This window comes from Pyricularia pennisetigena, chromosome 2, assembly GCF_004337985.1.
Source record: "Pyricularia pennisetigena strain Br36 chromosome 2, whole genome shotgun sequence".
NCBI classification, from domain to species: Eukaryota; Fungi; Ascomycota; class Sordariomycetes; order Magnaporthales; family Pyriculariaceae; genus Pyricularia; species Pyricularia pennisetigena.
The window spans coordinates 6,255,524-6,282,305 of NC_043741.1; the positions used below are offsets into that span (position 1 = coordinate 6,255,524).

The window sequence follows — 26,782 nt, forward strand, 5'->3', positions numbered from 1 at the left end:
AAAAAAAAAAAAAAAAAAGGTCGATTCCCTTTCGTCCGATCACAGGGACAAAAGGCAAGTGGCGGCAACTTTTCCAACCTAAACATCTCTTGTGGCCCATTCCTGGCTCGGTTCTCCGTCAGCACGGTCCAGAATGCGATTGGTACAAACAAAGTGAACCATGAGACATGTTGTAAGGTGTGTCCGAGTAACACAGTAGAAGTTAGTTCAAAGTTGGATTTCCAGTACCGACGGATCACACAGATCACCGGCCGATAGGCCAAAAATTAAGACCAAAAAGAATACTACCTGCAACCACAACTAACGAAACCGATTCCGTTACACAACACACCACCATAAGTCTGCTTCACGAATCCCTAAATTGTATTCAGGTTGTCTCACCTCCAGAGTGAACCCTGATCTTGGGATATACGGAACTTTGCATGTGAAAAAAAAAAAAAAAAAAAAACACATGCGGTTTGAGGCCTGATGAGCCCTTGTATGCTTGTGGTGTTGGTGCTGTTGTAGAATGTTGACACCTAACATACAAGTAAAAGAGTACAAAGTGTTGCGCTCCCTATCACTCCTAGAAATGAATGATATAGTGGAAGATACCCTTCTATATTCCAGACCATAGCTTTCTTGCGTCGCAACAGACGACATGAAACTCTACATTTACCCCTAGTCCTCCGCCTATCGACCTTCGTAATCCCCAAGAACTGGGTTGACACGCTCGGCCCATCTCTGCAGCCTGGGTAAACACACAGGACCTGGTAGCCGGAGGTTATACCTTCGGGATTATCTGCATCTACCGCTGGCTGCACCTCCATAATCTCCTTAAACCTAGTTGACCCTCGCTCCTTCATTACACAGGGATGTACTCATCGCAGTGTGACCTTCATTAGGCCGCATCCCGGAGCAAAAGATGTGAAGGGGTGTGAAGGTTGTATACCCGCAACAATGGGTGGCTTTGCGGTGGTATGCCCTTGTCAAATCTGGACAAAGGCGGGACTTAAATCGATCCCGTCGGGCGAATGATGTTCTCGGCACAAAAACCCAAATATTCAAGACATTTTGTACAGCCTGAAAATTGATTACATGCCCCTCTCACTGGTTTCCACCTTGTGCGCCTGTGATACTTACTGACTGAAGATGAGCGGTGAATTGCGTCAAAAGGCAGCAAACACAATCAGCTCCAGAATCTAACAGGAAAGAAAATCCCCGCAGCATGTCTGAGCCACGGGCAATCGTAGTGATTACACCTCGCTCGCTTGCCTGATGGAAACGTTGTCCCCATAGGTGAGTCTCTGAGACATGGATCCTCTGGCCACGGAATGATCTTCAAGTCTGCATCTTGATAGACAACCAACGAGCCCCGGGCTGATGATTGGGCGTAACACGTTGCGCAGGTACCTTAGGTAAAAAAAAAAAAAAAAAAAAAGAAGAAGGCTGCTGCGGCTTCATAGTCGACTGTAGATACCAGGGTATTTGGGCTCTCCTGGGAAATGCTCCTCGGGCCACACATGACGGATGGCTTCCCATATCTCACTATTGAGAAGACATGGTCCGGGTGGTCAGTAAACGTCTAATCTCCGCGCAACACAACGTCACCAACGGACGGAAGCCATAGGTACGTCGTGTGACAGCATGACAAAACCGTCGCCGACGTAGCGTACTTACCTGACAAGAATAATCTTCAAACCGTCCTTGACCTCTTGCGGCAGATCCTGTACGTCCTTCTCGTTCTGCTTCGGGAGCAGCACCGTCTTGACGCCCGCACGGAGGGCACCAATAAGCTTTTCCTTGATTCCTCCGACGGCAGTGACACGTCCACGGAGAGAAATTTCGCCCTGTCAACGCGTGAAAATAAGACGCCTCCGTGTCAGCTGTGCCGCTATGCCGAAACGTACGTAGAGAAATGAGAACGGCGATTTCAGAAGCATATCGCATGGCATCGATTTCAGAGACAACTTACCGTCATGGCCATGGTGGGCGGCACGACCTTGCCGGAAAAGAGGGAGATGAGAGCAATGGCCTGTGCGATGCCGCTGCTGGGACCATCCTTGGGTATGGCGCCCGCAGGGCAGTGGACATGAATGCTCCGGTTCTCCATGATCTTCTCTCTAGGATCTGGGGAAAGGCCAAGCTGATATGCGTTGGCCTTGACCCAGGATAGGGCCACTTTGGCGCTCTCTTTCAGTACGTCACCAAGCTGGCCCGTGTGTTGGACTGTGCCGTCACCGGGCATATCAGCAACCTCAATGAACAATATACTGCCATTCCCACCCGAGCTGTAGGCTACCAAGCCCGTAACTACCCCGGGTCGGCCTGTCTGCTCAGCAATCTCATCCTCATACTTGGGACTGCCAAGGATCTGTTCAATGTCTTCAACAGTGAGCTGCGCCCGGTACTGGTCGAGTCGGTTTTCGTCCTTCGCATCTGCGTACTCGACCGCCTTGGCTCGACAGACTGAGCCAATTTCTCTCTCTAGATTGCGGACCCCTGCCTCGCGTGTGTAAGATTCGATGATCTTAGAGACCACCTCGTCGGGGAAAACAATCTGCTCGGGAGAAAGACCGTTGGCACGGATTTGCTTTGGCACAAGATGTTTTGTGGCAATGTGCCTCTTTTCCAATGTGGTATACCCGGACAAATATATCATCTCCAAACGGTCCAGGAGAGGCGGAGGGATGGTCTCAAGGCTATTGGCCGTGGCTATGAATAACACCTTGCTCAAGTCGACCGGGATATTGATGAAGTGGTCCACAAAAGTTGAATTCTGCTCCGGGTCCAGAACCTCCAGCATGGCAGCTGATGGATCTCCGTGGTGATTGCTCTGGCTGATCTTGTCAATCTCGTCCAGCAGGATTACCGGGTTGGAGACGCCCGTCTTTTTGAGGCCCTGGATAATCAGACCAGGCATAGCGGCAACGTACGTACGTCGGTGGCCGCGAATTTCGGCCTCGTCCCGCACGCCGCCCAGGGATATCCTGTGGAACTTTCTGCCGAGGGCAGTTGCAACAGACTTTGCCAAACTGGTCTTGCCAACACCTGGAGGTCCTGCCAAAAGGAGAATCGGGGACTTATCCGTCATTCGTCGACTCTTCAGCATGTCAATCTTGGCCTGCGCTGCGTCTAAGCTCTCCTGAGAAGCCTTGGTCAAGCCTGGTTCTGGGAAAGCCGCCGATTCCCTTTCGAAGGGCGGTACCATCTCTTCTTGGATTCGCTTGATCTGCGCATCGATTTCCTCATTCGCAGATTGCTTGAGACGGAGCACGGCGAGATACTCGACGAGACGCTGCTTGACCTTGCTCAAGCCGTAGTGGTCGTCGTCGAGCTGTTTCCGTGCTCTGGCCAAAGCCGTCTTGTCGAGACGATCATCCGTGGTGACTGACCAGGGGATCTCGGCCAACGTCTCCAGATACGTGCGGAGAACGCTGTATTCGGCCTGCACAGGCATCATCTTCTTCAGACGCTTCATCTCACGAGCGGCAACCTTGGCGGCCTCGGGGCTGAGCTTTGCGTCATCCAACTTCTTCTGCAACTCTTCAGTCTCATCAGGCTCCTTTTCCTCGGGCTCCTGGCCGCCTTGAACATTATTAGGCGCGGAAAATGGACCAACACCTCGCCTAATGAAAGGCGGGGGTAGGTTGGGGTTCTGCACATCTGTGATTCTCATCGGCACTGTCGCTGTGACAGTTGTGATCCTGGTAATGCTCTTGAGCCCTCCAATGGTACGATCGAGTAGCTCGATGACCTTGTCTACGCGTTGCTTGACGTCAAATGTAGCCAAAATCTCAAGCTTATCTTCATATGCGCAGTCGACCAAAGTTCCCACAAAGTCAGCAAACGAACCTGCGTCAGCGACAGTCCTCTTAGCCATGTACGAGTCGAGGCGCCTAGCCAATACTGGGTCCAGACCCAGCCGAGGCCGCGAGGTTATGGATGTAAGCCTCAGCAGATCTATTAGCTCCCGCGCTAGAGTTTTGAGCTTTTCGAATCGCCTCTGTAGGTCTTTGTCGTTTACGGGCACTGTGAGGGTACGAGGAGTTAGTGTATGATCAAACCAGGTCATGTAGTTATGCAGATAGATAGGCAGGAAGCCGTGCAAACGACGGCGGGTAAACGGCACAAAGGTCCCTACCGTGCTCTTCATGTTGTACAATATGGCCCTCGTAATGGGCGCGAAGTACATCTTTATCCAGGCTCTCCAAAGTCATCCTTGCTACGCCTTCTACCAGGATTGCAGCGTCCTCGCTGCCCCAGGCCTCGACAGCCGTGATCTTGGCAACGACGCCGACCGAGAAAACATCTCTGTGTTGCAGACTCGAATAGTCTACTGGTCGTCTTGGCCGTGGAGTGGACACATCGCTCTTGCTCTTATCTCGAATAAGTCGTTGACCGTTCGCGGCGAGGAGGGGAGAGGCTATCGGAACGCAAGCGATGGGGATAGTGTCAATGCGACCTGGGGCCGGAGCTCGGCCGTAGAGAGAGCCGACTAGGGAGATGATATCGGCTCGTTTGGCACCGACCGGAATGCGCTGCATGACTCCAGGGAGCAGGACGCTGCCGCTGGCCAGAGGCACGATGGCCATCAGAGAGCTCTCTGATGGCGCCATTGTTGATCGAGGATGAATAGATCAAGATGGGGGGTATTTTCACGAGTTGGATAAGGAGAGCGGTTTCAAATCGACTTGGATGGCAGTTTCAACAAGTAGAAAAGAAATATGAGGAGGGTTTGACTAGTTTGCGTAGAGGCTCTCTGATAAGAAGAAAGGCTGATATTCAAGAGTAGTAGATGGTATAGTAAAGTGTGTTACCCTTGATTTCGAATGATAAAAGGTAGAGGCTACTAGCTTTACTCATGCAACTGGTGCGGAGGTGGGTTCGGCAGAAGTGGTGTTATCGACAGGCACATGAGGAAGGAGCTAACCAACCGTGCGTGCATATGACGCGGAGTACTTTAACGTTCAAATCGGGTCCCTGCCGCTCACCAACTCGATTGGAGCCGAGGCATGCAACCTGGCTTCTAGAACTAGCCACAGGCGTTTTAGCGATGGCAGAACTGAAGTAATGAGTGGGCCGAAGCCCAAGGTGACGGGTCTCACAGTGCACTTTACAGTACCTTTCTACTCACAAATAGTACTGAATGAACTGTAATATTCAAGATACTCTGTCTGATTTTGTGGATGTTTCCCAGTCAGGAGAGTCGACTTTGATGGGTTCCCAGGATAACAAGATTTTCTCTTTATCAAATGCAGCAACATACAAGAGGCATGCTGGGTGATCATGTCGGTTATTCAGGCTGAGCCGTTTGACATTGCAATTCCGTACTAAAATTAAATCCGCAACATTAATCATGTTGCTTCTAAAACCAGCGGCAATATGCTTTCGATCACGACTTCTGACATTTGCTACTTTTGACAGCGCATACGCCCTACCGCATGCAAATGCGACCGTGCTCTTGCCGAGCCCTGGTGCCGGCTTTTCCAGTCAGTCCTGTCTTGCAAGCAAGTAAGTGCTGTCGCGGGCTTGAGATTTAGTATTGGGCTAGGAGTACGTCGGATACCTTGTCAAACAACGAGATACCTGTGTTTTCCGCGACTTATACTTTGAATGAATGCTGTTAGCTGCTTGGAGCATTAGGCGACTTGTTCCAGAGTCCTGAGTTGGTAGTTTTTTTTTTTTTTTACTTTGTCAAAAATCTTTTTGTCAAAGCCTCACTTTCATCCGCTTTAGCCAGAAGCGATAGCTCTTCTAGCACATATAGAGATCAATATACTGTGTTGACTTTAACTTGAAATTCACAAAAAGCAAACTTGCCCGAGAGAAGTCTTTCACTGCATATGTTCTCCTTGATTTCGACGGTGCGGATACCTGGGTAGTTCTTGGTAGCTCTCCACAATACCTGAATAAAACTTCCCCGCAGTGGCGGACCAACCCCTTTAGCGCGTGGTTGACGCGTCTTGGAATAGGGAATTGCTTCCCCCCACCACGCGTCTTTGCGACTTTTCGATTAGTTGTAGCATCACCGGGTTTATTGCGAAAACGACCAAAGAAGTCACTAGGATCGCAGAATAAAAGAAGATCGCCGAGAAACTCCTAGACACTATGAGTACGTAATTTTCGAGATTTCTCTTGTGCTTCCGAGTTACATGACCAACACTGACGGCTTTGGATAGCGTCATACGGAGGCAACAACTTCTCAAGGACGGGCTACAATGCCCAAGGCGCCGAGGACGGAGGCGGCTTCATGGGAGGCTCACAGCAGGGCTCTCAGGGAGGCGCAGGAGGCAAGGTGCGTCGATTCAAAACATTTCTATAAACAGACGGACCGCGGTCAATTTCATTATTGACAAGCAAACGAAAAAAAAAACCAGAGCTACCAAGACGAGTGCCTCAAGCCCGTGACCATCAAGCAGCTCCTCGACGTACAAGCCCCGTACCCGGATGCCGACTTCGTCCTCGACGGCCGCCCAATCACACAGATTACCCTGGTAGGACAGGTCCGATCCATCAACCCGCAGCCGACCAACATCACGTACCGGATCGACGATGGCACGGGCATCATCGACGTCAAGAGGTGGATCGACCCGGAGAAGGCCGAGGACGCCGACGCCGCCTCGCAGCACCAGCCCGACAGTTACGTCCGCATCTGGGGCAAGCTCAAGGCTTTCAATAACCGCCGCCACGTCGGCGCCCTCTTTGTGCGTCCCGTCGAGGACTTCAATGAGGTCAACTACCACATGCTCGAGGTTGCCTATGTCCATCTCGATGCCGTCAGGCAGAGCAGCGGTGGTGGTGGTGGTGCTGGCGCCGGTGGTGAAGAAAGCATGTTCGTCGACAACTACAGCGCAGGCGTTGGCAGCACTGCCTCAAAGGCCGCAAACTGCTCCATCAGTGCTCAGCGGCTATTCAACCACCTCCAGAACGCATCTGGTCATAATGAAGGCCAGGAGGCCAACTTCATTGCCAGGGCCATAAACATGTCGGTGAGGGATGTCGAGGCTGCTGCGGACGAGCTCTTGTCGGCCGGTCTTATATACCCGACAGTTGATGACCATACGTGGGCTGTCTTGGACTACTGAGGGCTGTTTTTTTTTTCTTTTTCAAAAGCCTCAAGTTTGCGGTCCAGCAGACGGAGCAGGAGATGGCGGGTGCATGGTATGTGACAAATCTGGGCACTGGAGCGATTATGTTCTCGGCGTTTGGTTGGCATTTTGCGGGCTCGGGTTGATTTGATAATGCATAAAATGCTGTTATGATGAACATTAGAAAGCCTTCCAGTCGATGGTGCACGAGACTCCTCGGACTGGTTACAGAGCGGCATGTTGAGGATGTCTGTCGGGGTGTCTGTCGCGATGATTCGAATAGAATCGTGGGCTTGTAAACAGTGAATGGGATATGGGATATCTTGAGGGCTACCAGAAGACACGGCTGGCAATATGCGATATAAAGCCAGTTTTTAGGTTGGGTTTACAATGAGTATCTCGGTAATAATGTGATTTGCACTACAAGCTCTGGCGTGCAATAGTCACGATGGAGCAGTTGAACCTGTAAATCATTCGTGAATGACTTGACTCCCTTATGGCGCAATGTAGCTAAATGAGTCAAGTCGTAAAATGGAAAACTTTTCGGGCGAACATACGCTCAAGTTGGCTTAGTCTTCTGGATTTGAAAACGGCATTATTTGACAAGAGAACCCTTATAGTACGTAAAAGCTATGTCCAAAGGTTCAGAGGGACTGCGTCTTCACATGTCGGTTCAGACTAGTAAGGAAGCGGATCTTGTGCCATTATACCAAATCTTTCAGGAGCAAAAACAACTGGAGGCGGTACACTTCTATGGGCAAGCACAGCATACCGCGGGTGATCAATGGTAGAATAATGCTTCCTCTGAATGACGGGCATGTCATACACAAACTGTTAACAATCCCAACCCGCTTTCTGTGAGCCGTTGATCAAGTGGGAAGGCTGCACAAGACGAATCCCATACTATGCATTATCAAAGCAGGCGTGGACTTGTTCCCGCACGCGGTGAAATTTGAACATTTTGTTGCTACCGTGAGCTGCAAGTAAGCATGTCGATATGTGATGTGTATCATCATCTGTCAGATCATAGGCATATGCGAATCTAGACGTCCACCCGTCTCGCAACAGATTGGATGTTTTTGTGTTTTTTTTATTGTTATTAGCGCTCAGAAGTGAAATTCGAACAACGAGCAGCGTGTGCGTTTTAAGAACATGGTCTAAATTAGTGGTTTCTTCTGTTCTAACAGTGTTTTTGCTTGAATCCCTCAGTACGAGTCCCGGGTCAAGCCAAGCAAAATGGTATGGAAATGTAGCCGTGCGTATGACTATGATATAGGGCTCGTTTAGACTACCCCTCACCAGAGTGAAAAAAAAAAAAAAATCACCCGCATCTCGCGCAAACTTAGAGCATTCTTCGGATTTCCTGCTCGTTGGTGTACTTCTCCAGGCCAGAGTCTAGGTGCTGCCACCACTCGAAGAGCATCGACTCGCATATTAGCTTGAACCACGGGGTGAACTTGGCTGCGGGGTCCTTGAAGAAGGCCTTGAGACCATCTGCCGAGATATATTGCGTGGCCTGGACCTCATTCTTGTTGATGTCGAGGTCCACATTGGCCTTGATGAAGAGGATGTAGTCGACTGTGAGGACGCTGTTAGAATGCGTTTTACGTTTTGCGGTTCTTTTTGTTGTCTTTTCTTTTTCTTTTTCTTTTGCCAGAAACCTCCACCTCGGTGAAACATCATAGTATCGTTGTTAGAAGAGACTTACCCTCGTGCTCACCCCATTTGCCGTCACTGGGGGCCTTGTAGTGTATGCGAGTGAGGAAGTGGAAGTTCTCGAGCGGCACCTGCTCCTTCTTGATGCCGAGCTCGTGGTCCAGCTTGCGCTGCGCCGCACGCTTGACGCCCATGATGGAGTCCGGAAGGTTTGATCCCGTCTCGCCCGGTATGCCGAGGGGGTGCGAGCAGCAGGTGTTGGTCCACATGTCGGGGAAGGTGATCTTTTCCGTCGCGCGCTGCTGGAGGAGCAGCTCGTTCTTGTCGTTGAAGAGGAAGACAGAAAAGGCACGGTGCAAAAGGCCCTTTTCTATGTTGGTCATGAGGTGGCCTACAGTTGATTGCTTGTTAGTGATGAAATTCTGACCGAGCAAAAAGAAACCACAACTGCATCTCTTATTGCTCAGTAGCAGGGCTGTCATGTTTTGGATGACCTCCAGCGGCTACTGACAAATCTTCTTGCTGCCCTTTCCGATGGGCATGTCATTCTCATCGACGACAATGCACACCTCATCCATGAGTCTGATCTGCTCCTCATCGTGGCCGTCCAGAGCCTCTCCACTGGTGTCAATGTCCGGGAACAGACTCAAGATGGTCTCGGCCGTGATCGGCTGCGCCGTGGTGGTGGTGGTGGTGGTGGAAGACATTGTTCCTGATCGGACGCCCCTACGCAAATATAATGTGAAAAGAAGTCTTGACAGACCCTTGGGGGGGACGATATGTAAGACCTCCGTCCTGTAGGCAAGGCCAGATTATTTGAACATTCAGAAGCAAATGCTGGTCTTAGATGTTGCCCCTCATTCAACAGTTTATTGCAGGGGCAAAATGTCGGTCGCAAGATTAGATTGAGGATTTTCTCAAGGGTCGCGTGGGAAAGGCAAGCGATGCGGGGCTGATCCCTGAACGCCGAGAAGTAAGCTGTTGGGTCCCGGAGCCTGATAGATTGAAAGTTATGGGGCACAAGGGAAGCACTTTCTTGCGGGGTTCTTTTCAGCAGAAATCAACCATTAATCCTGTAGAATAGAATCAAGAAGTGTTTTGCGGAGTAGCTATATATGCTCCGAGAAGAACCAGGGCCATATAAATAATCACCAAGTGGGATTTCACCTAATCAAAAACGGGGCTCTGAACAGAGACCATGCCAGCTGTGTACTGGTACATGTGAAGGCTAAAGTCGTCCTGTAAATTGTGACTGGTGTAAACTGACTTGTCGCGTGTATCTGAAAGTCGAAGTGACAGCCTTCAAGAACCGGGCATGATACATGGGTAAGTTATGGGATGAAGTCAGTTGATTCCAACTGCGGTCAGCGAGGCTTAAATTAAATCAGGACAGGCGAGCTGCTTTCATGGTGCCTTAATTGACTTGGGTACCTTCAAGTTTTTCATTCATTGCCTATCAACCTGTTTTATGACAGCTATCAATCTATCGACTTTTGACCAAGCTCACAGGTGCAGATGTAACCAAATCATGGCGACAAGAAAATCAAGGTTTACCTAGCCGGCGAACTAGCCTGGTCTCAACTTGGTCTTGTCAGGTACAGATGACTTGATTCGACACCCGCACCTGTGGGAATTTCCGTTGGGGATGACCGAAGAAGTAGCGGTCCCGGGCAAACCTCACGAAGGCCTGTGCTTTTTCTTATAAGCGATAAACCGAGGCATGTTTGTCACGGCCTCCTCTGCCCGCAACCTGAGTTCAGATTGTTTCCGCTTATCGATCGACTTCACCATCGATTTGACTTTTGGAACGGCACCCTCCAAGTGTTCCAGGAACTTGTCTTTCCAGAAAACCTCATTGTCGCATGCCAAGTTCTCATCGCCATATATGTCGTAGAACTGATCAAGCGCCTCAACAACGTCCGCAATTGGGACCTCGGGCGCTGCCGAGATGATGGTGATGAGAAAGATACCAATCTCGCGGTTCACACCCACCGGGCACGGGTCCCGGGCCAGCTGACCCAGCACGCCGATGCATTTGACCCCCAAGCCCTGAAACGGATCCTCGACGGCCTGCGCAGGCTCCGGCATGTTCTTTGCGGCCTTGTACAGGGAGATAAACTTGCGGTGCTCGTCCCCGTGAACGGGCGTCTTACCTCCAAGAGTGCGTGAGATGGCCCAGGCCAAGCTTGTGACAAGCGCGGCGAGCTCGACGTCGGCCGTGTCATTGGACAGTACATGCGCCACAGTCTTCTCCCATATCGCGCAGCCCACGGGATACCAAACCTTGCGCACGGTGGCGTTCTCCCCATTGGAGAAGTCGAGGCTTGATACGGTCCATGCCAGATTGTTGAGGACAGAGAGTGCAACACCCTGGATCGCCAGCGCCTCCTCGCTGGCAGGGGAAGATGATGTGATGCGTATCAAGGACGGGATTGCTGCCTCTAGGAAGTTGCTCAAAGTTGGCAGGTCATGTAAGTGAGCGGGCTCCTCGGGCTCGTGATCCGCTCCCGTGACCTTTTCCATATCCGCCAATAGCTCCTCGTCGTCCATTTCGCTGTCATCATCCTGGCCTGCAGCTCCATCGTCTTCGTTGTCGCTATGATCGTCTCCGTTCATGTCGTCATCCACAACAGTATCGTCAACATCATCATCATCATCATCCAAGTCCATGACTTGATCGTCGTCATCTTTGATGCCCTGCCACTCGTCTTCGGCTTTGTTGCCCTTCTCCAAAGTTGTCTGTAAGTTTGTTGCTATGGAGGCAAGAACCTCGAGTGTGGTTTGGAGCACGTCCCAGGGCGTGTCCTCGACATCCAATCGAGCCGATGAGATCTCCCGAGCAAGTAGTGGCACGAGGATGGCATCGCAAGCGGATTCCAGACCGGGGGAATGGTCATGCCATTCAAGAGCAGAAAAGAGGTTGTGGAGGACCCCGCAAGAAAGAGCGCCCTTCAGCCCACCGGACTCGGACAGTTTCTTGAGACTCCTGTAGCAAAATGTCTCTTGGTCGTTGAGTATCATCTCACAGAAAGCCCTGTTATCTTCTGACAGTGTTATCATGCTTGCAAGAGCACTGGAAAGCACTTCGGCGGTGGTGCTGTTGTAGGAGGTTAGGCCAAACAAAAAGCGAGCAATGCTCGTGTTGGATGTTACGGCTTTCAGGATTTCATCTTGAGCCTGCCCGAACTCTCCTATCAGGGTGGAAAGAGAATCGGCAATGCTCCATACAAATCCTTGCTGGGCCTTTGGGAGTTTGGAAAACGCAGGGCTAGAGGACTTGAGGGCCTCGAGCACCTACCAGAAGCCGTGAAAAACAGTAGTCAGTTCATATGCTCTTCGTCCCGCCGTTGAGATTGCATCCTTGGCTTGAAACTTACCAAGTTGCATGCATGCTCAGCTGCGGACAACACATCGATCCTGTAAAGATGAACGCAGAAGTCGGCTTCCTCCTCGAGGGCCAAGACCTTGAGGATCTCCCAGCCCGCAGCTCGACTCTCCAGGCTCGAATCGGTCAAGGTCTCGGTGAGCACTGTGTGAACGACCTGTTCCCTCAGGAGCAACTTCCGGCATTTTTGATCAGTGATGATGTTGGCGATTGCCCCGGCCGCAGCAGTACGCTGCTTGGGATCGGATGCTTTCAAGTCGTTGAGGACAGGCAAGATCTTGGACTCGCGCAGTTTTGCCAGCTCCGGGTCTGTCGGGGCTGGCTTGGGCTTTCCGACCGGATCAGAACGATGGGCCCGATCCCGGTTCCGTCGCGACTTGCCCATTTTTTGTGTATTGGTGGATTTGGTCTGGTTATTAATTTATTTTTTTCTTTTTGGTAGGCGCCCCCGTGTCTGATGTACACTCGAACCGAAGTACAAGTGTGACCAGACGTGTGGGAAAGGGGAAGTTATGCGATTAGATCTAGCACTAGAACGGCCCCTCTCATGTAAAAACCAAACATACAGCTGACAAGGAGCGGTAGTATTTCAATCCTGAAAGGATGTTGAGTAATAAACGGGTTTGATCAAGATTTAATCAAGAGATCTTTAGGCCATTCCAACTTGATTTTCTCACTGGATTAATTCGAAGCCCAAAAAAAATTCGCGGGTGGGACCCACTTGAGCTAAAGCGTGGTACGGTGTGCTACTACTTGTTCCCGGTATGCAGGACATGGCAGGGGACCACCCAACAGCTCCAGGTGGGTCCGTCACAGGGGTAACCTGCCTCTTCAAGGTTCAAGCAAAGCGTTGAAGCTGAGAGCTTAAACCAACAAACTCCGCGGATGCCAGCAGTTAATTCGCATCAGGATCATTCGTTATCAACCTTCAATTCCCAGATCCATATCTCGACACGACATTGCTGTCTTGACTACCAAGGAGACTTGACAGAGGCATATTGCCGCGTGCAAATACTAAACCCTGAGCACCTTGCTGGCGCCGAAACCCAAAGGCCGAGGTGACACTGCTTTGTCTCTTGTTTGTCCGCATCTCAAACTTTGATTGCCATGTTGTCAAGGAACCACATGCGACAGCCCAGGAACCGGTAAACCCGGCTTAATCGGTGGTATAGCGCTCTCTTTACACCAACCCGCCTTTACAAAGGACAGAAAGAGCATGCGACACCTCTTACCAGGATGGTAAAAGTCCCGAATCTCTTCCTCAGCGATGAGGAAATGGGCAAGAAAGATGATGATCACCGGACGGCCCGGAAACGTCTAGGCGCCGCACGGGCACCTTCAAGCCAGCGCGTCCTCCTGCAACCCCGAAGAGCCCTCAAGCGTCTTGCGCTCTTGGTTCTCGCCGTGTTCTTGGTCTACCAGTTTGTCGTCAACATCCCGACGGACGTCCCCATCAGGGATCGCCGTCGACCCAACTATTGGAATCCGGATGCTGGCCCTAGGAATGATGCACGGAAACGGCCACCGCCGGCCGTCGCTCCGGGACCAAGGGGCACCCCAGGGATGGCGCCCGCGCAGCCCGCACAGCCTGCTGCACAGGAGGCACAGCAGGCCGACGTCTTGAGCGACCATGACATCAAGTTTCCTTCCCTCGGCGCCTCTCTCTACGCCATTGCAGAGACGGGGGGCTTCTACAAGGCGAACAAGAATGTCTTGTTTGCTGCATCGAGTCTCAAAAGCGTTGCCAATCTTCTTCCCTTCGCTTGTCAAATGGGCCAGGAGTTACGAAACTATGTTCATTTTGTGCTGATGAGCAGGAGTGGCATTGATCTCTCGCAGCTGAAAGCTATAAACGGCATTGACAAGTCTTGTCGTATTATATTTCACGGTAATATCCAAAACGAGCCATTCAAGAGGTCACATCAAATGACTGTTTAGTAAGGCTAACACGGAATACATACGCAGATGCTCGAGCTGATAATTCGGCAAAGTCTACCGATGACCGGCTGGCAGAAGCTGTCAAAAAAGCAGTTTGTAAGTCTGAAGCACAAGCGTCGGTTTCTATTGTTGACTGAAAGCCTGCTTGCTAACAAGGGCTAGCTCATATCACCCACTACATGAACCCGCAAGTCATCATCGTCGACAACTACGCAACCGAGGAGACATACTTCATGGATGCTATGAAGAACCACTTCAAAACCCAGCAGACTACGTTGATCGAAATGCCATCAAATGGATTAGAAAAGCTGTCCTGGATGACGAAACTAGACAGCGCATCTCTTGCCGGTCAGTTCCCCCAAGTCTTGGTTTTGCAAACATATGCTCAACACGTAATGCGCATTCCTAACACCTGAGGTGCTTTTAGCCTGGAACAAAGTTACCATCGACATTCTTATACATGTAACGCCCGGGCCATCCAGCAGTCTCGCCAGATTACTCAAATCACTCGGCTCTGCAGACTATAGCTCGTCCCACGTTCCTCACATAACCATAGACTTGCCTTATAAGGTCGATCCCGAAACTGCAGGGTTGCTGCATAAATTCGTCTGGCCTCCGGGGCCTGCCGCCGGAGTCAATTCACCTCGCCAGGTTTCAGTTAGACATCGCATTACAAGGAAGGCATTGAAAGAGGACGAGAGCTCGGTTAGATTTCTTGAATCGTTTTGGCCCACGCGGCCTACACACTCGCACGTTCTGCTCCTCTCACCTGAGGCTGAGCTCTCGTCTAATTTCTTCCACTGTTAGTCTTTTGTTTCCAATTCTATGCTCTACCTGCCTGACTCACACTGCTGCTGCAAAGCTCTGGGTTGGCTAACATTTGTCATCTACAGACCTCAAGTATACAGTCTTGGAGTACAGGTATTCCAACGCTGCCGCTCTCGAGGAGTCGGAGAGCCGTCTTTTCGGCATCAGTCTGGTATCGCCGGACGTAAATTTGGACGGATCAGGCCCGTTCATACCGCCACCTGTTGTTGACACCGCATCACCAGGAACCTCGTCCTCGCTCCTCTGGCAAGCCCCAAATAACCACGCCATGCTCATATTCGGCAGCAAATGGGTCGAGCTTCACGGGCTCGTGTCTCAGGTGCTTGAAGTACAAGAACGCACCAGCAGAGAAGATGTTCCAAAGCTGCTGTCTCAAAAGGACATCAGCACCCAGTTCCCCGCGTGGCTAGAACACGCGCTCCGTCTCTGCCGCGCACGAAACTATTTCACGTTCTACCCTAGCCCTGCGTCATCTCCAAAGATAGCCACAGTCCACACCGAATTGCAGCGGCCTCCCGAGGAGTACAAAGACCAGCAACACGTAAAAGATCAAAGAATTGGCAACGATGAGGCCGTGATCCTATCTCGAGGTCCTCTGCTTGATACAATGTTGAAAGGCGGTGCCTTACCCCCGCTTTACGAATTGCCGACAGTTTCGTGGGACGGAGAGGCGGTGGGTATTGAAGAACATGAGGCACGCTCCTTGAAATACATTACCGAGTTTCGAAGGACTGTGGGTGGTTGTGAGAAAGAGAAGGTGGCTGATCTCGGAGCAGACTTGTTTTGCGCAAAACCTAAGAAAAGATGATGGGAGCGAAGGGGGCTCCGAGAAATATGTCTCAACCTTGGTTGATATTTGAGCTATTAACATCAGGGCCATGCGATGCGCGGCTCGGTAATTTTTGTGCACCTTTTGCGGAGCAATCTAAGGACCAACTAGGCTCTTCCAAAAGCTGTAACTAATTCTGGATCAGCTTATTGATGACCAGCAATGTCACACATGTTCCAACGATTGTCACCACGATGAGGGTTAGGATCTAAGGCCGGCGGGTGTTAGTTCAGATTCTTGCTTAACCCAACAGGCGAAACCAGCCCAGGGGATACTGCACAAGGATATATAGACATACACTCTGAGTCTTCCATCCCGACTGGACAAGAGCCGCACGCCTGCCGTACTTGTCGACGGTTCCTGGAGCGTGGCTTGAGCGTCAGTAAACACGGACAGAACAAACATAAAGAGGGCAGAGAGTTGAAAGACGAAAAAAAAAGAAAAAGAAAATCCTACTGATGTAGTTTGTAAGTCCCAGCCCCAAGCACGTGGCAGATAGGATCCAAAAGATCAACCCCAGAGGCTTGGCCATGCGGAGCTCCAACTCGCTAGGCTCGAGCTTGAGGTGGAACGACAGTATGATGGCGGCCGAGACCAGGGCCATGAACATTGCGAGGCGTAAATAGGAGAGAAAGGCTGTAGGAAACATTGTTAGTGTCGGTCTGTTGGGTGGGGAGTTTTTTTTTTTTTTTGGAATAAACCAAAATAAACCAAAATAAAATTTAATATTCGGACTAGAAAAGCAAGAGAAACATAGTTTTCGTCGGATAGAGGGCTTCATTTACTTCGTTCGTTGGCGCAATGGTCGCGACAGTCGCTCGTCTCGTTTTCAAACAGCAGGGGGCCGAGAAAGGGCCACGCGAAAAAGACGCCATCGCCGCCGCCGCGTTTGTTGGCTCTGTGAGGGAGTAGCTCAGAGTCAGAAAAACAAAATCTCGTTGTTCGAAGGGGTCAGATCATGCTTTTCTGCCTCGATATTCTACTGAAGTTTTCATGACCAAAAGAATACACAAGTATCTGCAAGGAGCAGGCCATGGTAGATAGAAAAAAAAAAAAAAAAAAAAAAAACGAGCGGCTCGCTTCCTTGTGAGATACCCTAACGGAAGCCAGCCTGATAGTCCCCCTTCCCGTCGCCGCAAGTGTGCGGGATGGCGTGTATGACAGGGCTACACAAGAGCGCAGAGTGCCATGTCTCACCTTGCAAAGGACTCGTCAACCACTATAGGGCGCATCAAGTCGTCCAAGGCCGCGCGGGCGGGTGCGCAACACGTGATGCTGAGGTCTTCCTCGTCAATCGTAGGGTCGACTGTCGTCTGCCGGTCCATGATGTTCGGTGGGCGGCTGTTCACGTTCTCCTGATTTTCTTTTTTTTCTTTTTTCAATTTTGACTTTAAATTTTCAGCTTTTTATTTCTATGCGTTGTTCGTCTGCTGATCATCAAACGCTGGGCGAATATTTTTTTTTTTGCTTTTCGGGTCGAGGTTATATTAAAGAATTGACTTGCGAGACATTTACAAGTTGATGAGAGAGAGAGAGAGAGAGAGAGAGAGAGATCGGCATCGTCTTTGGCATCATGTCAGGTACAATGAAAGGCTGCTGTTGGCACTGTGTGCTGTCCTCTAATCGTTGAATATCACACTGTATATCCATGCACTGTAAGTATACCGCTATAACTTGTTATATGGTTGTTAAGTGCGGGCGACCGCCTCAGCTGGAGGAAAGAAAGTGCATCTGATTGATTGGCTCTTTTTCCTTGTACATAGCAAGCAGCCCCTCTGCCATTGAAATTTGGGTATCTTGAACGCCGAAAACACAGCCCATCATCTATCTATCTGAGCTACACTACACTAGGTAGGTAAGTAGGTAGGTAATAACCATCTCGGGAAACCAACATTGTCCATCATACGGTGCCCGAAACCGAATGATTGGAATCTGTAGAGTTGCCTCGACTCGATGGGTCATATATATAAATCAAACTCCTCAGGTGCTATCATTGTCGGGTTCTCTTGCCCCGGGTGTCTCAATCCCCTCGCTCGCCGCGCTAAGTCGGGCGCACAAGCTCAGCAGTACCACCGTCTCCGTCGCGGCATAGTGGTTGAGTGAGTCTAGCATGATGTGTAGGTGTCGACTAAAATTCACCTCCCACTTGGCGAGGATCTCAAACATGTTGTCTCTGGGCTTCTCCCCACCCGATGAGTGTGAGGATTTACTCTCTGTAGGGAGGGCCTGTATGAGCGCCCAGTCCCGATCCGACATGCCCGCTGGCTTTGTTGGTCCTGCCAGGTCCGGATCTGCCTTTTTCAACTCCTGATTGAACCACCTACTGTAGGTGGCAAAGAGCAAGACGGTGTGCATTAGTTTGGCGTTGATCTGATGGGTTACGTCAAGATAGTCAGCGCGGCCATTCTTTTGTCGCTTTGTTTTTTTTTTTTTTTTTTTTTTTTTTTTACCCAATTTTGCTGAATTTCCTTACCTTTAGGAGCTTACTGTTTGTAAGCATACACTCCTTTAGGCACGTGTCCAAAAAGCCCACGTGGTCCTGCATCAACTCGTCCACAGTCCGCGTCAATCCCTTAGCACCCTCCTTTTTCTCGAGGCTTTGCATGAACTTGTGCCAGTTCGGCTGGATGACCTCAGCCGTGCAAAAATAGAGCAGCTGCTGGACAAATACCAGCATTCGCGCACGTAGCGTGAGAACGCGCCTCTTGAATACCTCGATTCGGTGTGATGAACTTCGGCGGGTCCAAAGTGCCCATTGGTTGTGAGCTTGCCAATGGTTCGATAAAAGAGACTCGAGGTGACGTAGAGACAGCAGGTAACGAAACAAAGCCTGGTAGCGCCACACAGTCTTTCGGCTGATAACTAGAGATACCGGAAAGGGCACTGCGTAGTCGAGCTGCAAGCAGTTGAACCCGATGGCACTCTTGTCCGTCTCGGAGGGCATGCTTGTTGAGGGCTGAAAAGTCTCACCCACATCAAGACCGGTAATGTTGACTACTCGTTGCAGTGACTTGATCAGAGGGACCTCGTTCATCTCTACTTTGACGTCCTCCTTGAAAGGATCTAGAGAGACCACAGTGCCGGGCTGGCGCAGCACCAAGTCCAGCAGTGACTGCAGCTTGCTCGTGTTGACCGACTTGACGGGCCTCTTAAGCTCCGCGGCACCAAGCTCGAGAAAGTAAGAGAAGTAGTCCGACGGGTCGAGGAAGAAGTAATGTTTCATCGAACTCAGCCGGGCAGGCAGCGAGTGCGCCGTCAACAACAGCTGCATCAGAGATTCGTTCGCATGAGCGTAGGCATTGTGCACGTTGTCCAGAAACCGAGCATCATCAAAAGTCAAGGGTACGTCCTTGACTTGTTTGCTGACGTCGACACCACCACATTCTCGTACGACGTTCAAATATTTCCCAGCAAGAAGCACCTTGTCTTTCAATCCTTGAAGCTGCGGAGGCACGTCTTGGTCTCGAATGGTGTATCGTCTCTCCCAGTATTCGTCTGTGTAATCCTGCTCAAGCCTGTCCCTGCGGATGCTTCTTTGCTCCTTGACCAAGAATTCGGCATGTGGATCGTTGATTGCACCGTGATGCAGCCACTCGTTGAGCATGGCCATATAGGGCCTGCTGGCATCCCTCAACAGCGTCGTCAGAAGTGCGCGAGCTGCAGGGTCTCCTGACATTGTGTCGAGTCTGCTGGTGATGATGCCCAAAACAGCACCGCCTTTGGATATTTTCTTGCCACCCATGTTTCCAGGAATGATATCACCACCTTCCCTCAGCTGGTTGACAATCTTGTCATAGTCATTGGGGTCGTCGTCGTCACTTGATTCGTCACTCTCATCGTCCAACAGGGCGTTTTTCTTCAGCAGCTCGTGCGCCAGGCCATGCAGCTGCAGCATCATGTGACTCGTTGGAAGCAGGTGGATATTGAGCACTTGTAGGGTGAAACCATCATCGGTCAAGAATTGCGTCTCTAGCTGCGCGATCAACACGAGGTAGTCCTGGAGGAGTTTCCGTATAGAGGCGCAAAGGGCATGGTTGACAGTCCCAAACTCATCCCTGCTCTGCACATCCACAAACTCCATGAGTGCCGAGTAGTGGGTGGCCATCCTCAGCATCGATGCGGTCAGGTCCTGTAAGCTGGGATCCAGACCTGGAAGAATCCTGAAGGTGGGACCTGTGAGGCGATCTCGTTCCTCGTTGGGGTTGTAGACTTTGGCGTAGCGAATGTACTGGCCCTCAATACCCATGAATACATAAAGCAGATCCTCCAAGATCAAGGCCTCCTGAGCAGCGAGCGGAAGTTCGTACAAGGGTTTGGGCTGCAGCGCAGTAGGCTGATGCGACGCCAGCGGCGGGATGGAGATACGCGAGGCCAATGGCGCCGTAGTGAGAGGCAGGAGCGATGCCTCGGGCTCCCAGACCGTCTGCGGCTGTTCAGGGCGATTGTCCTTGGGCCGCAGTTCGGTGGCCACCCTGTGCTTTCCGAGGTCGTTGACCCTCTGCTCCCTGTGCGCTGGCTGCGTCCCGCGGCGGTCCGGACTCCTCGTGCGGGATACAACCGTTTCGCGGGTTGTCACCTTAACCTTTTCGGTTCGTCGCTCCTCCAGCTTGCTCGACGGGCGCAGGTTGCCCGAGGCGGACCTCTTATGGGACGTCTGGGCATAGCCATGGCTGGTCTGAGAGGTGGACTGGGAGTCCGGCTGGGGCGAAGCCTCCTTGTATCGCGCATTGTGTCTTTCGCGCTCGCTCCTGAAGCTGGCATCGTTTGGGTTGTTGGTATTGTTGATGTTGTTTGCGGCAGAGTTCATCCGGGATCGCGACGCTCCTGATCTTGTCGTCGAGTCTGCTGCTAGTCCTGCGCCATTGGCTTTCTTCATCTTGTCGGCAGCAACCGATCTGGCGGCTGTCGACGACATGTGCCCTGCCTACATTCGCGGATATGGCTGTGGCACTGTCGTGGCATTTGTTGGACTGCCCGCCGCCTAGCTCTTTGACATAGATGTACGTGCTACGAGGATGAGCTGGGTTGGGTTTGGAAGTGCCCAATTGACAATTCACGCGCTTCCGCTCGACACGCTGGGTTGCCCCGCCGTACTCGTAGATTCAGTGGGTCCTTGGAGGGGAGCTTGCAGGGACCGCCGCGGTGGTGAGCTATGATGGCCCGTGCTCTCAACTACCATTACCTCCACTCCAGTCAACTGTGGTGCAAGGCAGCCGGAGCTGTCGTCGTCCTTTCGTTTGCTTGCCTGGGACATGCAGGGTAGTACGTCAAAGGAAACCGCCAATCCCTCAAGCTCCCTCCCATCTACGACAGTCTCCAGAGACACAAATATCCGAACCCGCACATTAGACAAGACGCACGAGGGGAGATTTACGATTTTATGACCATACGATTGTGAAGTTGTCAACTGTCGACACTTCTCCACCCCAGCCAGAGCTACCCAACCCCCTTCACCAGTCAAAATCCCTTAACACCACAATACCGCCAAGATGTTTATGGCAAGATCAGAATACGGTAAGCTTCGGATCGATGATTCCAATACAGCTTCCTGACATGACTACGCCGAATTTTTTTTTTGCTAATCATTGTGTGCACAGACCGGGGTATCAAGTATGTCCGCATTCCCGTCTCCCCTCTTGCAAGAGCCGCTCCGTTAACCACCCTGCCAACCGTAGCACCTTCTCCCCGGAAGGTCGCCTCTTCCAGGTTGAATACTCCCTCGAGGCCATCAAGCTCGGCAGCACGGCCATCGGCGTGGCGACATCAGAGGGTGTGGTGCTGGGCGTTGAGAAGCGCGTGACGTCGACGCTGCTCGAGACGTCGTCGGTCGAAAAGATCGTTGAGATCGACCGCCACATCGGCTGCGCCATGTCGGGCCTGCAGGCCGACGCCCGCAGCATGGTCGAGCACGCCCGCGTCGAGTGCCAGTCGCACGCCTTCAACTACAATGAGGACCTGCGCGTTGAGTCGTGCACCCAGGCTATCTGCGACCTGGCCCTGCGCTTCGGTGAGAGCGCCGACGGCGAGGAGTCCATCATGAGCCGTCCCTTTGGCGTCGCCCTGCTCATCGCCGGCTACGACGAGGACGGCCCCCAGCTCTACCACGCCGAGCCTAGCGGAACCTTTTACCGCTACGACGCCAAGGCCATCGGTAGTGGTTCCGAGGGCGCCCAGGCGGAGCTGCAGAACGAGTACCACAAGGTGCGTGCCCCTCGTTTGGGGGAAAATGAAAAATCCAACTAGCCCCCACCCATGGGTTTGTCCTGTGTGTATCAATGCTGACGTGTGTTTTGTTTTCTTTCCATGTGCAGTCCCTGAGCATCACCGATGCCGAGACACTTGTGCTCAAGACGTTGAAGCAGGTGATGGAGGAGAAGCTGGATGCCAAGAATGTCCAGCTGGCGAGTGTGACCAAGGAGAAGGGCTTTAGAATATACACAGATGAGGAGATGGCAACTGTTGTTGCCCGGTTACCTGCAAACTAGAGTGGGAATTAGACGGTAAATCCAGCACGTTTGACTCTCTTACGGGACTACTTTGAAACCAAAATTTCATGGCTATCAGCAGCTTCGCGTCGGGAAGTTCGGGTTGCATAGAATTTTTTCTTCTTTCTCTACAGCCTGATACCCCTCAAAAGCAGTATGTATACTATCCCGATAACAAAAACCACGCATCATGGATGCTGCAGCACTGCTGGGCTAGCCATCTTTGAATGTGTGATGTCTCCATCGTGCCATCTTGTGCCGGGGAGAAAACACACGATCTCCATATGCCAAAGGGAGCAACCATGATGGTTCAAAATAGAACCAAATGTCATGCAAATTGCTGCGTGGAGAATGAAGATCTAGCACTGCATACACACGCGTACACAACGCCCACTCCAGCGCATTGAGTTTACAGCCACATATTTTGGAAAGATCCCCCCCACCCTTCCCGTCCAAACTAATCATTCCGCGAGAGATTCAACCTGTGAAAGTCTTGCTCGACAGCGATCAGGCCGAGCGCAAAGTGCGCCTTCTCCTCCTTGGCCAGCACCAACTGGCCCTCCGGCTCGCCGTCGCGGGCGCGCTCGTCCTCGAGCTCCTTGATGCGCTTGTCGATGCGCCTGGGCCCGTTCCACACTGACCCGTTGGAGGGCGTAGCCAGGTGTCGAGGCCTCTGGTAGGGCGGGCCGCGCTTGAGTGACGCCGCCTTGATCCAGGCCGACTCGCAACCGCCCGCGATCTGGTGCGCCGATCGCCACCCCGTGAGCCGGACCACGTCGAGGAGCCGGCCGATGGTCCAGACTCTCTGGTCGTTGCCTTGGTACTGCGGACGGGGCCAAGCATGTTAGCCAATCCCAACGTTTTTGCGACGGTCCTCCGCATCTATAGGACCGGGGTTATGCGATTCAAAACTTACCTGTACCCCCGCGACAAACATGGGAAAGCAGCTTTCGATGAGAATACCGCCAACCACCGTCGTGACCTCGCTCATTCCCGGCGTTACATCGACCAGCCCGGCCAATATCCGCCCTATTGTATTTGCATACATGCCCGTCTGCTGCGCCGCCATGCCGGCCGCGACCATGGCGACGGGCGGCATCGACGGGTGCGCGCGGTACAGGACGATCAGTCCCATGTAGTAGTTCATAAAGACGCCCGCGATGCTATAAGTCCTGTACGTGAGCGCCGGGCCGAACGGCGACGGCTTTGGTGGCTCAAACTCCGACGTCAGCGGTCCAAAATCGGGCCCGAGGGAGCTGTGGAAGAGGTCGAAAGCTTGACGGATGCTCTCCCACTCGGCCAGGGCGGCCTTGGTGCGCTCTTCGAGGCTCGCGTCGTCGGCCGGTCCGCTCGTCTGCGCCGACGGCTCTCTCGGGGGGCTGAAACCTGCCGGTACCGAGAAGGTACCCGACGTCGGCATCATACCCGCGAACGAGGGTGGCGAGAGCCCCGGGCCTCCGCCGCCAGGCCCGCCTTGTGGTTTGCCCGGCGGAGGGCCGCCGCCTGCCCCATTCGCCCAGGCCATCCGCTTGCGGGCTAAATCGTTGGATGCAAAGTTGCAGAGCCTGCCCAGAAGCAGTATCAAGTGATCATAGGTTCCGTATCTGATGGTCCTAGTCAGTATCTGCATTTGGGGATCTTCCAGGGGTTGAGGTAGGCTCACATGGAATCAATCCGTCCGATAGCTGCTCTTGGGGCGACCTGTGTCCAGAGTTGATAGTCCATGCTGCGTGGTCAAACAGGGTCTGTCAGTATAAGTAGCATCCTGCCAGGAAAGAGATGACTTGCAGTAATTTCGTTCCTCCGAGGATGCTTTGGTACACATCCATCTTGCAATACCACCAGTTCAAGTCTACAATTTGTTTGTACTCCTCCATATCCTTCTCTGTCAACATCTTTTGATGCCTGTATGGGTCGCTGTCCTCGATGACTTGGCCATCGCTACCAAAGTTGACCGGTTGACCGGAAAGCTCCTCGAGGAATGCAGCGTTGAAGCCATCGATTTGGGTGTCGAAAAGATCCGAGAAGTCGCCGGAGAGATCCTGGTAGTAGATACCGTCATGGGCCGAGTAGCCGGCGGCAGCAGCTTGTGCGGCGCTCTTCATCTTTCGCCTGGTCCTCAAGTAGTCATTCGTCATGCTGCGCAGAGGTATCTCCTTCAAAATCGCCCGAGCACCCCACAGATGCTTGCACCACTTTTCGTGATCAGAGTTCCAGACTTCATAGAACCCCAGCAGTAGCGTTGCTGCCAAGGTAGCTGGCGAGGTTCTTTTGCTGGGACTTTGATAGTTCTTCGCTATCCTTCGTAGGCTCAAATGATAGTGTTTCATTGAAGCCGTCGTCGGTGCATTTTGAAGTGTGGCCATTTGCAGGCTTCCCAGAGCCAACATCGCCTGGAGAAGCGCGGGATGATGGAAGGCAATGATGGGGAAGGTATCTGCCGGGAAAAGTCAGTATAAAAACAACGATACGAGCCAATTTTCGTCCTGTCTTTGTTTGCTAGAAAATACGAGAGGGGGGAAAGAAGCATACAGGTCCAGATGTGCTGGCGGGATTTTGGTACCGGTCGGCCCTGAAACATTGGCGATGCATCCAGTGGGTGACGTTCATACAAGGACATAGCACGAGCCGTAACGTTTACGAAATGCCAGAATACAAGGGCAACCTGTTCATCATTGAGAGGTGACATGTGTGCCGCTGGATGGTAGCTTGCAAGCATATCATCGCTTCCGAGACATGAAGCTGGCGTCCGCAATTGGGTCCCGTATGCTGCATCAGCTGTCGTGCCTTTCAGCTGTCTTTTTACCATGATGCCCATATGGTTAGATCTGAGGTTTGTCGCGTCCCGTTCGGGGTCGAAAGTGTCGTCATCCTCGTCCTCTTCATCATCATCGGAAGCGGCCATCGAGGCCTCATCGTCGCTGTGCCAGTAGAGTTCTTCGGGCCCTTGCCAAGCTTGCGTAATCTCCGGAGCCTCAAGGTGCGTCTGAGAATCGAAGTTCGCAAGTCCGCTGGCGGAGACGATGGCTTGTGGCTGGTAGCTTGTCGGGGTAGATAGAACAGCGTCATGATCCCTAACAACAGGGTAACCATGTGGTGCAATGTTTTGAGGCACGGCATGTTGGAATTGCGTTGGCTGGTGGTCCAAGAGAGATTGGAGAGGCAGTCCATGAAGGTGATGTACTGGTGTTTGCTGCAGGAACATGGCATGCGAGTCAATATGTTCGGGCGGGTACGCAGGATAGGTTCCGGGTGTAGCAAAGCTTATGCTGGACGGATCTGCGAATGATATAGCATGTGGTACTCCCTGATACGGACCCCCAAAATCTGGAGGCCCGGGCTGCGGGCCGATTGCTGCCGGTGGCCTCGGAGCAATAATGGGGAGTGGGCCATGCTGCTGCCGCGATCTTGCAGCAGCAGCCGTGGCCGCAGCCATCTGGGCATCCAACCCAGACCCATGGACAGATTGATAACCCATGGGACCGTACTGGCCTCCGTAGGCACCTATGGGCTCCTTGAAGATGACGCGCTGGCTCCCGTAGATGCACTGCCTCTTCGATTTGATACAGTTGTTGCAAGTAGGCTTCTGCTCGTCGCACTTGATACGCCGCTTTCGGCAAGCTTGGTGATCTGTCAGATCTTGTGCTTCTCTCTATTCAATCAAGCTTTGCCGGATTTTACGACGGAGTCCGTGTTTGAGAAAGAGAAATAAAGGGGGAAACATACTCAAACAACCCGTCTTGGTACGCTTCTTGACGGGCGCCTTCTGAGTCCCGTCATCTTCCCCATTGTCCGTACCACCGGTCTGCTCCGAGCCCCGTCTGGGGACATCTTCATCGGAACGCACTGCCTCGACCTGCGCACTAGTGGAATCCATGCTCTGTCAGGCCAAGAACTTGTCTTATCAAAAAGAGCAAGTACACGGCCTAGGCGAGTTGGGCTCGCCGGCCCTTTGACTGGCTATTTGTCCTCTTGAGGGTGACAAGCTAAACTCGCTCGTTGCTGGGATTTTGCGACAGGCGGCAGTCACTTGTTAGCTAGACTTGACGCGGATCCAGCTCACAGCTTCGCTCGCTTGATTGGATGATTGATGACGCCTTGGTGGATCGGTCAAGACTCTGTTAGAGAACAATGCGCAACGCTCTAGCAAAGCCTTGTAGACAAGTGGTAGGGGTAGTATATACACAATGGATGAAGAGCATTCGGTCATCTAGGTAATCAAAGTAGTCCAGTACCCTGACTGTGAACTCAAGCAAAGTCACTGTCACAGGCGAATTGCATGCACAGCTGCCAGCCAAGTCGAGAGCAGGATGGCGATTTTCTTCTTTCTTTTTATCTTCTTTTCTTTTTGGTTTCCGTGCACGGTTAGTAAATTGCGCAGCGGGAAACCCGGGTGGTGAGGGGAAACTGTGGAAGAGTAGACACGGCCGGCAGGTTATAATATACCAGCACTAATGTATATAGGTTTAGTGTAACCTCGCCCAGCGTGGGTCGATCGGCTGGGCAGTGTACAGCGGCTTTTTCTCTCTCTCTCTCTCTTTCTCTGTCCGGGGTGGGTTGATGACACTTCCGTAACGGTCAAACTTAAATG

The 26,782-nt window shown here is 52.0% G+C and overlaps 9 protein-coding genes across 9 annotated transcripts; 3 read left to right on the forward strand and 6 right to left on the reverse strand.

The window, feature by feature from the left end:
• Positions 1-1,439: 1,439 nt before the first annotated feature.
• On the reverse strand, positions 1,440-4,598 carry PpBr36_01753 (uncharacterized protein; the record flags this gene model as incomplete). Its single annotated transcript, XM_029888937.1, has 4 exons — positions 1,440-1,527; positions 1,660-1,829; positions 1,955-4,011; positions 4,124-4,598. The coding sequence occupies 4 exons, from the start codon at positions 4,596-4,598 to the stop codon at positions 1,440-1,442; spliced, it is 2,790 nt and encodes a 929-aa protein (XP_029751877.1).
• A 1,492-nt stretch (positions 4,599-6,090) lies between these two features.
• On the forward strand, positions 6,091-7,067 carry PpBr36_01754 (uncharacterized protein; the record flags this gene model as incomplete). The annotated part of the gene is made up of 3 exons (XM_029888938.1): positions 6,091-6,094; positions 6,162-6,277; positions 6,360-7,067. The coding sequence occupies 3 exons, from the start codon at positions 6,091-6,093 to the stop codon at positions 7,065-7,067; spliced, it is 828 nt and encodes a 275-aa protein (XP_029751872.1).
• Positions 7,068-8,412: 1,345 nt separating this feature from the next.
• Positions 8,413-9,451, reverse strand: PpBr36_01755 (uncharacterized protein; the record flags this gene model as incomplete). Its single annotated transcript, XM_029888939.1, has 3 exons — positions 8,413-8,648; positions 8,779-9,117; positions 9,238-9,451. Coding segments are annotated over 3 exons (789 nt in total), but the record flags the coding sequence as incomplete, so codon positions are not given.
• Positions 9,452-10,403: 952 nt separating this feature from the next.
• PpBr36_01756 (uncharacterized protein) lies at positions 10,404-12,496 on the reverse strand (the record flags this gene model as incomplete). The annotated part of the gene is made up of 2 exons (XM_029888940.1): positions 10,404-12,020; positions 12,104-12,496. 2 exons carry the CDS (start codon positions 12,494-12,496, stop codon positions 10,404-10,406), a joined length of 2,010 nt encoding a protein of 669 aa, XP_029751874.1.
• An 851-nt stretch (positions 12,497-13,347) lies between these two features.
• On the forward strand, positions 13,348-15,685 carry PpBr36_01757 (uncharacterized protein; the record flags this gene model as incomplete). Its single annotated transcript, XM_029888941.1, has 5 exons — positions 13,348-13,999; positions 14,077-14,145; positions 14,212-14,397; positions 14,477-14,851; positions 14,943-15,685. The coding sequence occupies 5 exons, from the start codon at positions 13,348-13,350 to the stop codon at positions 15,683-15,685; spliced, it is 2,025 nt and encodes a 674-aa protein (XP_029751873.1).
• A 151-nt stretch (positions 15,686-15,836) lies between these two features.
• PpBr36_01758 (uncharacterized protein) lies at positions 15,837-17,031 on the reverse strand (the record flags this gene model as incomplete). The annotated part of the gene is made up of 5 exons (XM_029888942.1): positions 15,837-15,914; positions 16,005-16,066; positions 16,163-16,342; positions 16,492-16,604; positions 16,904-17,031. 5 exons carry the CDS (start codon positions 17,029-17,031, stop codon positions 15,837-15,839), a joined length of 561 nt encoding a protein of 186 aa, XP_029751870.1.
• Positions 17,032-17,686: 655 nt separating this feature from the next.
• Positions 17,687-20,621, reverse strand: PpBr36_01759 (uncharacterized protein; the record flags this gene model as incomplete). The annotated part of the gene is made up of 2 exons (XM_029888943.1): positions 17,687-18,076; positions 18,180-20,621. 2 exons carry the CDS (start codon positions 20,619-20,621, stop codon positions 17,687-17,689), a joined length of 2,832 nt encoding a protein of 943 aa, XP_029751869.1.
• Positions 20,622-21,195: 574 nt separating this feature from the next.
• Positions 21,196-22,191, forward strand: PpBr36_01760 (uncharacterized protein; the record flags this gene model as incomplete). Its single annotated transcript, XM_029888944.1, has 4 exons — positions 21,196-21,220; positions 21,304-21,316; positions 21,382-21,907; positions 22,018-22,191. The coding sequence occupies 4 exons, from the start codon at positions 21,196-21,198 to the stop codon at positions 22,189-22,191; spliced, it is 738 nt and encodes a 245-aa protein (XP_029750702.1).
• Positions 22,192-22,648: 457 nt separating this feature from the next.
• On the reverse strand, positions 22,649-26,068 carry PpBr36_01761 (uncharacterized protein; the record flags this gene model as incomplete). Its single annotated transcript, XM_029888945.1, has 6 exons — positions 22,649-23,014; positions 23,108-23,795; positions 23,855-23,917; positions 24,013-24,628; positions 24,724-25,812; positions 25,918-26,068. The coding sequence occupies 6 exons, from the start codon at positions 26,066-26,068 to the stop codon at positions 22,649-22,651; spliced, it is 2,973 nt and encodes a 990-aa protein (XP_029750703.1).
• Positions 26,069-26,782: the final 714 nt, after the last annotated feature.